Source organism: Syngnathus typhle, linkage group LG8, assembly GCF_033458585.1.
Source record: "Syngnathus typhle isolate RoL2023-S1 ecotype Sweden linkage group LG8, RoL_Styp_1.0, whole genome shotgun sequence".
Lineage (NCBI taxonomy): Eukaryota > Metazoa > Chordata > Actinopteri > Syngnathiformes > Syngnathidae > Syngnathus > Syngnathus typhle.
This window is the reverse complement of record NC_083745.1, coordinates 15,515,244-15,527,823: the sequence shown is the minus strand read 5'-3', so window position 1 is coordinate 15,527,823 and position 12,580 is coordinate 15,515,244. Positions and strand designations below refer to the sequence as shown.

Here is a 12,580-nt window from a genome sequence, read left to right as displayed (position 1 = left end):
CCCCGACTTCCAGCCACAGAGCTGGAAGAGCGCTCCATGGAATATGACCGGGCGTGCGTAAAAGCCATGTCCGAGCCCCATCCACCGTCCCCGGACAGCCACCCGGCCGAGCGCCAGCCCCTGACTTCCATCCACGGAGGTGAAAGAGAGCTCCGTATAGTAGGACCGGACGTGCGTAAAAGCCATAATAGTTTTTCAAACCTTCTGTGTCACTCCAAATCATTCTTCAAACTCTTCGTCCTATGTGTCACTTACAAACAAAGCTGCTAATGATGCCGGTAGTACGTGGGGCCCTTCGTCATCCCGTGATCGAATCCTTTGTCAGTGTTTCCCAACCTTTTTTGAGCAATGGCACATATTTTATGTTACAAAAATCACACGGCACACCACCAAACAAAAATGTCACAAAACGTATATATAATGAAATATAATGAACATTTATTGTCAATTCACTTACTCAGTGTGAAATTTGGCCCTGTTTGGTTGAACACAACGCTGATATTCTTGCAGGAATTGAAGAAAGACAAACACGAAGATCTTCCTCAACAGCTCTGAGTCTCGCTCTTTTCTTAGTCTTTAAAGTAGTCATGCTTGAAAAGCCCAGCTCACATAGATAGGTTGTGGAGAAAGGGAGAAGAGCTGAAATTGCTTTGTTTCCTAGAATAGGGAACTCCTTGGCAGCAGTCAGCCAAAAACTGTCCAAAGGTACATCCGAAAAGCGCAGCTTAAGACCACGATCTTGTCTCAGTTCAGTTATTTCTTCCTGCTCCTGCAAAGTTACCGTTTTTTTCCATGTATAGTGCGCAAAATTTAACTAATTTATTGTCCTAAAATCTGGGGTGCGTATTATACATGGGTACAAAAAATTTTTTTTAATTTTTAATTTTTTTATTTTTTCATTTTTTTAAAGAAAGTCATGGTACAACAAAACCAACAACAGGACTGACCGACAAAGTCGTGGAACAAAAAGACAGGGTGACATTACCAAAGACAGGAACAGAATGACAGTAACACATGCAATGATCCAACGGTGAGTGAGGGGCAGACAGGACTTAAATACAAAACACGTTACATCGATTGAGGTGACACAGGAAGAGAGGGGCGACGCGAACAGAAACTATGGCAACCTAGACACATAGCAAAACTGGGGACGAGACATGACAAATCTCCCCCGAAATAAAACTCACCTTTCTTCTTGTTTGTTGTCAATCGCGCATCGCATTCAGCCATCCTGCCCAACACACTTAGTAAAATTCATAATTGACGACACATCGTTTGATGCGATGGTGCAATCCTTGATGGTGTGTTATTGTCAAATATTGTTCATTTTTTAATCTCCATCGCGGACCGGACGTCATACGGAGGCCGCCATTACATTTGCGCAGAACGGTTGCGCAAGACACGTCAGCTATATAAAGAGCGAGAGTTCAGTTCTCCACCTATTAGTTTCAATTCACAGTTTAATTAGCAGTTTCAATCAGCAAATAACAAAATGCGTATTACAGGTAATATTTTATTTCACAACACTTTGCCTTGTTCCTTTCGTCTCTGCTGTTCACTTCAAACACGCTCCATACGACCGCAATGCTCTCGTATCAGACGCTCGCTCGATCACCTGCTAGTTTGCTGTCTGTCACAATGTACCCTACACAAATCCGAAACATTTGTTGCGGCTCCGAGTCACGACGAGGGGCAAGTTTTGGTTTCCAAGGGTGTTTTTATTCCTCTTCAACGTCTCTCCCATACAGAGCCGCCTCTTTCCCGTGCGCGCACGGAGCGCGGTGGTGCGTTTAGGGGCAGTCGGAGAAATCAACGGCAACAAAAAAAATGACATCCAGCCTAGTTAAGACCATACCAAAGACTATAAAAATGGGACCCATTGCCTCCCTGCGTGTGTGACGATCTTTGGGACTTAAAAAAAAAAAAAAAAAAAAAAAATTAAAATTTTTTTTTTTTAAAAATTCATAAAATTGGGTGCGTATTATACATGGGTACAAGCTTTTTTCCAGCATCAGCACACCATTTTTAGGGTGCGTACTATACATGGGGGCGCACTATACACGGAAAAAAACGGTATGTCCCTTCCAACTGCAGTTGAGCTATATGGGTTCCTCACCCAGTCAAGGCAATCAGTGGAAAGTGAAGGGAGATAACATGACAACTTCTGCTCCAAACTTTGCAGATGTTTACCTATTGTCTCACACAGTGCAGCTCTGTTGACACTCTGCCATTTCTGGGTGTTTGGGAACATTTCTAGGTTGGCACTTACCACGTGTTGTTCCCAGAGCAGCACCTTTGAACAAAACCCCTGTATTTTATCTGTACTTGTGAGCAGGTTTTCGTTTCAACCTTGCATTCGCGTGTTCAAGTCATTCAGATGTTTAAATGTATCTGCCAGATATGCCAGTCTTGCACACCACTCATCATTTGAGAGCAAGTTAGCGTCATCATGCTTCTCATTTGTCAAAAACACTTTGAGTTCCTCCCTCAGCTCATAAACACGACTTATAACTTTGCCACGGGAAAGCCACCGGACCTCCGTGTGGAGCAATAACACTTTATGCTCCCGACCCATTTCCTCACACAATGATGTAAACATGCGGCTTTTTACTGGTCTCGTCTTCACAAAGTTTATCATGCGCACAACATCTTCCATGACAGGAGCTAAGTCTGCTGGTAATGTTTTGGCAACAAGTGCTTCCCGGTGCAGAAAACAATGCGTCGCGATGACTTTTGGATTTTGCTCTTTCACTCTGTTTACAAATCCTTTGGTGCGCCCGAGCATGGCAGCTGCTCCATCGGTGCAAACACTTACGCAGTCTTGCCACTTTAGTCCTCCTTGTTCAATGTACTCTGATACAACTCGAAACATTTCTTCTCCTGTTGTTCTTCCTGGCAATTCCTTGCAAAACAGAAAGTTTTCTCTGATGGTGTCTCCGTCTACAAAGCGCACATTTGCCACTAATGTGCAACTTTTCCAAAACTGTCTTCTCAATGTCTGCAGACATGTCTTGAATACGTCTGGAAATTGTATTATTTGATAGAGGGACTTGGGCTATTTCTTTAACAGCGCCAGGGCCGAGCATCTCTTTCAAGATAATTTTGCAGGCGGGCATTATTAACGTCTCTCCTACTATGTGTGCCTGTTTTGATTTGGCGATGAGTTCAGCAACTTGGTAACTAGCTCTAAGAGCTTTCTCACCCGTCTTGGAGGTTTTCCTCAGTAGCTCTGCCTGTTTCCCAGTCCGTTCACGCAGTTGAACAAAATAGTCCATACTCTTGTTTTGTAGTGACGGGTGTAAAAGTAAAAGTAAATCCAAAAGCAAGATAGCCTTCATTGTATTGTCTTAAGCTCACCTTTTTTGCTTTCTTCTGACCAGTGCTCATGCTAGGGCCTTCATCTGGGTCAGAATTTTCTTCAGGACCCGGGTCAGATTGAGTACTTTTTCTTTTCAAATATTTATCCATTGCTATTACCTGCACTGTCTCACTCGAGGATAACTATGAACTTCCTACTCCTAGAGTAGACATATCGCGCTGATACACTGCCCTCTATTGGAAGAGCATTTAATTGCCCTGTCTATCACTACATGCTTCTCACTTTGAACCAATTAGACGAAACTGGGCGGCACACCTGATGATTAGTCGCGGCACACAGCGGTTGGGAAACACTGCTTTATGTAAACAATCGCCGCACCGCTGATGTCATTTGCAGTTCAAATTACAGTAATCCCTCGCTACATTGCGATTCGTTTATCGCGGTTTCTTTTTTAAATTTTGAAAATGCGTGAAAAAAAATCACACATAAGTCACTCCTCAGTATAAGTCGCCCAACCCCCCACCCACCCAAACTGAAAAAAAAACGCAACTTACAGTCCGAAAAATACGGTAAGTATGACTGTTACTGAAACCTATTTCTGTATTAAAAATGTAAATTTTCACACCCTGGACCATCACTAATCAAATGCATTTTCACAACATCCTGGAACTACACAAAGGTAAGGATCACCGGTTAAATGTATTGAAGAGAACCTCAATGTTGAATAGATGTCTAGATGTTCAAATGATCACTAGCTATTAGCGCCATCATTCAAACGTCTACTCAATAAACGTCTAAATGACGTCTATAGCATAGACGTCTATATTTGTTAGACTTTTAGACGTGTTTTAGCCGAGACGTCTGGTTAGCTTATAGACGTCTAATAGATGTCTATTAGACGTCAAAATGCTCGCAGAGTCATTAATAACGAGAATGATTTGAGTGAATTGATTTCAATGAATGATTGAGAAAGAATCTCAGTTTTGAGGGTTCCTTTTTGTCCCAAGCAAAGTGACAGGTGGTGGGGAGGGGGGCTAAAACTTGTAACAGGAACTCTATAAGAATGTCAACCCGTTAGAATAAGTTTGTGCAGGTTTATGCTCAAGAGCTCACGTAATTATCGTTGCTTTTTCGTGAAGTAATTATTAATATTAGTATTAATAATGATTTGATTGTACGATTGGTCTTTGAATGCACCTCATGTGAACTGCAAAACGCGGATGAATTTAAAGAAATAAAATAAAAAATAAAAACTTTCTAAAAATGGAAATTGACTGACGCAAACGTGTGTTCATCTTTTTATTGAAAACAGGCAAGCGATGTCGCCGTACGGCAGCGGTGTCCAAACTACGGCCCGCGGGCCAACTGCGGCCCGCGGTCCAGTTTTTATTGGCCCGCAGCAAAGAAGTACTGGGCAGGCTAACAAGTTAGCGGAAAGATGCTAATTTGCGATCGTGCTAACACGCTCAAACGGACCTCTAAAGGAAATTAAACGAACATTTGGAGCAATACTACATTGTCCTAAAGGTTAGTTTGTAAAGAGACGGTTGCCTTGTTTAAGGATTTCAATTTAAAGAGACACTATCAGACTAAACATGCGAACACAAACGACCAGCTAACAGGGAATGACCGCGCTGATAAAGTGAAGCAGCTCCAAGCTGAACTGGCATCACAACAGCGATTCTTCACACGGGACTGTGAGTCAAAAATAAATATTACTAAAGCAAGCTACGAAGTTGCCATGTTAAGACTGTTGATTTTATGGACCTGTAGACCTGACACAAACTATTATTTTCTGAAAGATAATGTGAATGACAAGAGCAAAATTCACTAGTTTTAAGTTTTGATAACAGACAACTTTGCATTACTTATAACTCCCGTTTAAAATGTTCATGAGGCAAAAGTAATTTTAAACTCGTGTAAATTTAAGGTATTTCATACAGTTTGTTCAATGTTATCTGACTCTTCAGATATGAATGAAAGAAAGAATTTGTGTTTTTAGAATTGTTCACATCTGCCTGAGTGACTCATATTTGGTTATTTTGTCATTTGAAAAATAAAGACAATTGTGACAGGGAAATTTGTTTTAAAACAGTGTGTATTTGCATGACATTTTTGTAGTTAAAAAATGTCAGAAATAACTATTGGCCCCCCGGGCCCCTTCACTTTATCAAATCTGGCCCCCCTTGCAAAAGGTTTGGACACCCCTGCCGTACGGCATCGGTTTCCGCTTTCCACTCAAGGCGTGCGCGCTCCCGCGACAGGGGATACAGATTTCCACGGGGGCAACTACTTTGGCACAAGACCGTGTTAGAAAAATACCCACGCACTGTCCAAATCTTCACTTACACTCTTGCCCCCTCAAATGCGCATTCCCGATGAGGGTGAGGGTGCGCCGGGTGTGCAAATTCTCCCGAGACTGCATCCACGGCCCCTAAGCTCAGGCATATTACCCACAATTCGTTCAAATTTGACTCAAGGGATTTGCGACGTTAAAGTTCGCGTGCCTGTGTCTAGACAAAACGGATGTGTCGGATAGATGTAAATATTGAATTATTAAATATGACATTTACAATTCAATGGAATCCACCAACCTTTACAAACGTATTTTGAAATCAGATCGCTGGGATTCATGACGGATTGTTGCAAACATCGATGTGTCCACCAGGTCTCTTTCCCACTGCCAACATTCAATTTAAAAAAAGACGGCGATCAACTGCGAATCGGCTGAACCGAACAACGAATGGCAAATGTCTGCACTGAATTGACTTAGTTTTTAGAATTCACACCGTAAATGTTCCACACACTTTACTCCGCTTGCCCTGCAGTCTTAGCAATCACTACTAACACTAGCACATCACACACACCCAGGAGTAAGCCATCCTTTTCCAGATTTATTACAAAATGAACACATCAAGGCTTTGTGCTAATGAGCAAACACGACACTGATGCAATACAACATGGAGGCTAAAGGTGAACGACGATCTGTTTCCATTTTCATACAAACTTTCAGCCTGGACACCTGTCAGAATTCACAATGTCATCAACACACCACACGTTCTCTGCTGTTCAAACGGACCGATCAATGATCAGTAAGTAGCCAAATCTTTACCTCAAATGGAACTGTCATGTAAACATTTTGTTTTTCCTGCTGTTGACGAGGGGGCCCTTACTACTGTGATCACCTGCCTTCTTAAGGGTGCAAATGACATTTAAATACCTTTGACGTCATCATTTCAAAATCCTATTTACGCCGGCCATGCGCCTCACTCCCCTCGCCCAAAACTACAATGATGGCCGTGCAGCTTCATGCATACCACAACATGGACTCAACAAACGGATCAAGCGGCCAATCGGATCACTCAGAGACGAGGCGGGCAGACGTGCCGCGGAAACATGGCGGCGGCAATGGCGCGTTCCATCCCATTTCATCACGCAGAGACCGTAGAGGTTAGACTGGAGCGTCCTCTGGTTCTTCTTGGGGTGGGGGAGGGTGTGTGGGCCGATGAGGGGGCGAGAGCGACCTTTTGACCACGTCCGTTATGTACACTTGCCGTCCCGCCCAAGCGCAAGTCACTTCCGGCGGTCAGTCGGAGTCGGACTCGATGGGCGCCGTCTCGTCTAAGATGGCCCTCTTGGCGGCGCCCAGGTGCGCCTTCTTGTGGCGAGAGAAACTGGACGAGTGCATGAACGTCTTGTTGCAGGCGGCGCAGGTGAAGGTCTTGGTCTTGGCGCGCTGGCCGCCGTCCGCCGCCGCCACCACCTGGTGGCTCAGCTGATGACGCGCCAAGCTGGAGGTGTGGCTGAAGCGTTTGCCGCAAAGGCCACAGCCGTGAGCCTCCGGGGCACCAGCGCCATCTTCCTCGTCCTGAGCGTCGTCTGGGCCTTGTTTGGGGTGGCGGCGCCGCCGGCGATTCTTCTTGCAGAGCGTGTAGAAGTTGGGCTTGTCGCGGGAGCACAGCTTGAGCCGGATCTTTAGGTCGGATGAGCTTTCAGCCAGGTTCTCCTTGCCGGGCTGCGCGTAGCTGTCCAGAAGCTCCTTCACGTGAGTCACCTGCGCAGCGGCAAAGTTGCCCAACATTTACACCCAATCTCCGGGAGACTTGAAGTCCACCCGCCACCTTGGAAACTTTCCACGGGAATTATACGCAAAGGGATCACACGAGCGACATTTGTCATGCAGAGTGCACACGGCGCCAGCCTGACTTACTCAGCAGTTCGCTCGCTTGACTTTTTTCGTTCAAAGTCACAATTTTCTGAGACTGCGGGGGGGGGGGGGGGGGGGGGCTCCACGCTCCTTTTTTCCTCCCCCCAACTTTGCTTGATGCACAAGCACAAGAAATGGATGCACCCAAATCTGTGTGGCATTTTGCTTGGTTTGCTTTCTCTTTTTTTGGGCTGCCTGTCTTTTGAGGCAGAATCCCCTGCTAAATGATCACAGGGCAAGTCTAGTCAAAAGTTTTCTTGACAACACGCCGCATACTCTGATGAATCTCACGACGCAGCAAGATACAACATTTTGGGTCCATCTCGGAAGGCGACCATTTTGCCACTCACTGTCTGTCAGCTGCTGCGGGCTCAGCCGAAGACCAAGCGTGGCTGTATTTTGCCACCTATCGCTCACAATGGCGGGAGGCATGGAACAAATTCTGCTCCAGACCACCGTGGGCTCCACTTGCCATATGTCATGTCAGAAAGTTAAATTCCAAGTATATTTGCGCTTGGAGTGCTCTGTGTCGGCGTGTCGCTCGGGATTTGGCCCGCCATCCTTTTCTGACTTCCGCCAAAGCTTTTTGTCACAGTACACTCAGCTTTTGAGGGTTTGCCCAAAATACCAGTTAACAGAACTGATTATTACATGAGAATGAGCTGCATTGAAACTTTTAGTCACGATTTGCTTTTGAACTAAAATCAAACCTAAGTACATATGTATGTTGCCTAAAAACATACATAGAGTATATAAAAAGAAATTTGTTACATATGACATGTATATTTCCCAGTGAAATATGAGGCTCTTTTGAAGAAATCCCCATGAGACAGGCGCATCTTGTTTCATTTGCTGTGACTATACAGTCGCCACAAATTGAATGCCTTTATTGTCATTGTACTTACGGACAAATGTGCGACTGAGGCGGTGTTGTACCCTAACCCTAAACATATTGCAAACAACATTTTGGACTTGAGTTCCCCTTTCACAAAGACACTTTCACTTTGTTCCATGCTTCAAGAAGGTGAATTCAAGAGGGTTTTTTCTAAGTCGCGGCTTTCAAATGGTTCATTTGAAATGACGGCCTGGCCATCACAGCACCACGCCAGCATTTGCGCTGGTCAATAGCCACGCAGCGGCCACTCTCAAACCGCCAACTGCAATTTTGGCAAAAACTGGCCCAAGTTGGACTTTTGTGTGAAGGCGGAGAAAAGCTGCCGCCAAAAAGTGCATGATGCCTTGCGCCAGGTCCCGTGGAAAGTTTGCGGCGGCAAAGACGGGGCTCACCTGATGCTTGGAGAGTGCGGCGGAGCTGCGAAAGCTCATCTCGCACTGCGGGCAGGCGTAGAACTTGTCGTCTGGGCCTGGCACCTGCATGACGCCCGACGGCAGCCTCCGCCGCTTGGCCCTTTTGCCCTTGGGCGAGGGGCGGTAGGCCGAGCAGGCGGGCGCAGTGTGGCTGGCGATGCCGTCCTTGGCCTTCTTGTGGATTAGGCGGTGTCGCGACAAGCTGGAGCTGTGGTTGAACTCCTTGCCGCAAATGTTGCACGGGTGGATGCGCCTCTTGCCATGCAGCCGCAGGTGACTCCCCAGCATCCTGAAGTCAGCGGGACATGAGTTCAAATGGACTGATGACGAGCAGTCCCAACCACACACATAAAGACCGCAGCAAAATAACGTCACCGCTGTTTTGCCAATATCTTCTTTTGCAAGATCGGCCGTCTGTTTTTGTGGTAGAGGAGCCCACAAAGTGGAAGATATTAACAGAAATGTTGGCTAATTTTGAGTGCAACAATGGCTCTGAACAAAAATCGATGAAGGGATTATCAGGAAGGAGGAACTACTGCTGCAGCACGACTCACTCCAAAGGCAACAAGGCCTGAGACAAATCCCAAGACATCCAGCGCAAAGCTCGGATTTAGTCCAATAAATTTTGGACACGCTCTCACGATTACGCAAGCAGTTTCAAGTCCACCGCCGACAATTGGAGAACCCTCTCATAGCGATGTGGGAAAGGAAATCCCACTTTCCGGTGGCAAAGTACGGAAAAAGGGACTAATCGACGCCGTTCGCAGATGCACGCAGCTGCACTCAGCCGCACGGTCGATTGTCGCCTCTTCCATCTGGGATTCCTGCCACCCATGTGCGGAGCCAAGGCTGTGTTGAGTTCCACCGGTGGGAAAGTGGCCAGAAGGTGGCCCCAAGGCAGCGCGGTGCTTGGGGAGCAAGCGTGTGGCATAGACGTTGCCTGAGTGTTGGACCGCAGTTGTGAGTGGACGTCATTTTTACTGTCACACCAGCACGCAATTCCACGTGATTTGGTACGAAGTATGATAGCTGAGGTCCCGAGTCCGCCAAGCAAGTCCCAAGACTTGCAAAAATAGAACAAATAAGGTACTGCCATCGGGGAGATGCTTTTCACAATGCAGCAACGTTGGGCGATCGACTTGACAGAATAAAAAGAATGAAGTCTTCAACGTGCAGGTACAGCGATGGTCGCTGACATGCTAGGCTGGCTGACAAAAGGCCTACTTTTGAAATCAGTCAAGAATCAGTTTTATTCATCATAAGTCAATTTTATTGGAGAAAATCCTGACTCTTTTGCCATAATCGCCCAGCCGAGACATACCAACAAAAACAATAATTTTAGGACACAAACACCTCCGTTTGTGCAGAGCACCAGGACGCACCGTGTGGTGCAGTCGCAGCGACAGGAGAATTGTGCAGATGGACCAGAAAGTTGTCAAGCAATTTCAAGTGAGCATCAACACCCCTTGTGCAAATGAAGCAGCGTGCCGAAGCGACGTTACAAGAAAGAGAGACGTGCAAAACAGACGACAACCAGACTGTCGAAACGCTGCAACTGTCACCCTCTCACTTGGGCCTTGGTCAGAGATCCAAGCCAAACTGTCACCAGACTGTGACTCGCACTCCCAGCACCACCAGGCCGCAATGTATGGGCAACATTCAACACGTCATGTAATTGGAAACATGATGAGTTCAAAACAGGGTCAAAGCGGGGCTGTTGGCTTCTTTGACTTTCCTCGGTAACAAAAATGGCAATAGACCATAAAGAAAGAATGAGCTGCGGACATATTCGGGAGTCAATGTAAGAAACAACGCACCTGCTGCCCTTGAAAGTCATGCCGCAGTGCTGGCAGGCGTATCGCGCATCCTGCTGTGCAGGCTCCAGGGTACGCTTGGCGCCGGCGGGCACCGGCGTGGCGGCCACCTTGGCAGCATGCGTCTGTTGATGGCGGTACAGGCTGGAGGCATGGCTGTAGCACTTGCCGCAGTATCCGCAGCGATAGCGCCGCTCGTCTGGTTCTAGGTCACCATGGTCCGAGTCGGCCTCGCCGTCTGGCTGGCCGCCCACCTCCACCAGGATCTGGTGCTGCTCCTCATCATCATCGTCGTCTGACTCCATCTTGATCTCCACGCTTTGCTCAGTCACCTCGCAAGGGTACACCTCCTCGTAGGGCGCGAAAAAGGTCTCATCCGTCTCCATCTTAAGCTGCTCGCTGCTCAGCTCCGACGGGTCGTCCGAGTCCTTCTTGACGCACGAGATGGTGAACTTGGAGCCCACCTCAGCCCACTTGACCACGTACTCGATGGGCTGCGTGTCCAACTCCACCGTGATGAAGTCTGCGCCCAGAGCATCCGCCTCCGACACGGTCAGCTGTGCTTCGGAGTCATCCATCATCAGGCTGCGAGCCCTGCGATCGCAGCAGCTGAAACCCAGAAGGAAGGCGGGACATATACTCAAAAAATGAACTGACTGCCCAAAACATCGCCACAAACAAGGAGGCTTGCCTCGTACAATCGCCTCGTTTAGGGATTTCACTGAACCAGCTTGGTCTGGGTGGCTGTGGAATATTTCCTGCTCATATAGAGGCTTCTCATCCGACACTCGGGTGAAATGTTTTCTCCGATCGGGTACCGCCAGCCTACTCACAGCTTTCCAGCGTGAAACCTTTGTCATGTTCTTTGCGCTCAGACGAGTCCAATGGCCAAGAGGCCAAACGACACACTTGTCATCAAGTGTCCTGAAAAGCAATCGAGGAGCGAGTGATTGCCATCCGCCGTGACGTCACGAAGAGTGAGTGATCGCCATCCGCCGTGACGTCACCATAAAGCTGGCAAGCAGCGAGCAGCGCATGCATTATTCAAATCGCTCTTTTTGCCAACATATTCACGGCTAGCTCGAGCGCCGAACATTTCGGAAACGCGGTCAAATTCCCACCATGTGGGAAACATCGACGTTGTCGCCGTAGCGAAAGGCGCGAGCAAAACGTATCCTTTCTCAATGAAGTTCGAGGGCTCGGCCAGGCTCGGCGGTAGTGACGAGAAAAACGGCGGAAGGATTTTTTTCCCCCCCTTGCCGCATTTTTGGTTTGCGGCGGCTAGTCAAACGAGCCCAAAAGACGCCAAGAGGAGCACGCCGTGCGACTATAACGATATTTAGCGTGTTGGAAACTCACCGAGCACGAAAACGTCAATTGAGAAGCTTAAGGTTCCCGGCGGAGACGCTCACAATAAACAGGAAGAAGCAGACGTGGACACAAAGCATTGTGGGAAACGATTAAATGGTTCCCAGCAACGGAAGCGCTCCTTCAAAGTAAATGCATACTCCTTCAAAGTAAAAGCGCTCTCTCAAGCAGGAAGTGTACAATGAAATGAAGACGCAAAAGATGTGCGTGTGGGAACGATTCTCATTGAGAATTTGTGATTGGTCGCAGACAGAGAGCGTAGGGCGAACATTGACGTGACAGGTAGTGACTCACGTATGCAAATAAGCGGGACACTGGGGGTCGCTGATGATGTAGGAGTGCAGCCTGTCTTTGTGCCGTCTCCATGAGTTCGATTTCCGCATTGACGGTGTGCGTGTGTGACAAAAACAAGAAAGAAAGAAAGTGTAATGAATGAACGAATATTGTAATTTCCCACACTAGGTGGTCTTTGAACGGCCCATACTCTATCGCGAGAGCTTAAGTGTGATTCTGGAGTCGGTACTCGGGAGTTGAAGAATAAAGAACCACCAGTTTTCTGTTCAG

At 47.2% G+C, this 12,580-nt stretch overlaps 1 protein-coding gene across 1 annotated transcript; it reads right to left on the bottom strand.

The window, feature by feature from the left end:
* Window positions 1-6,193: 6,193 nt before the first annotated feature.
* LOC133158580 (zinc finger protein 135) lies at window positions 6,194-12,140 on the bottom strand. Its single transcript, XM_061285866.1, has 4 exons — window positions 12,008-12,140; window positions 10,652-11,257; window positions 8,814-9,123; window positions 6,194-7,373 (listed from the first exon to the last, which is right to left on the bottom strand). The coding sequence occupies exons 2-4, from the start codon at window positions 11,227-11,229 to the stop codon at window positions 6,906-6,908; spliced, it is 1,356 nt and encodes a 451-aa protein (XP_061141850.1). The 5' UTR covers window positions 11,230-11,257; window positions 12,008-12,140; the 3' UTR covers window positions 6,194-6,905.
* Window positions 12,141-12,580: the final 440 nt, after the last annotated feature.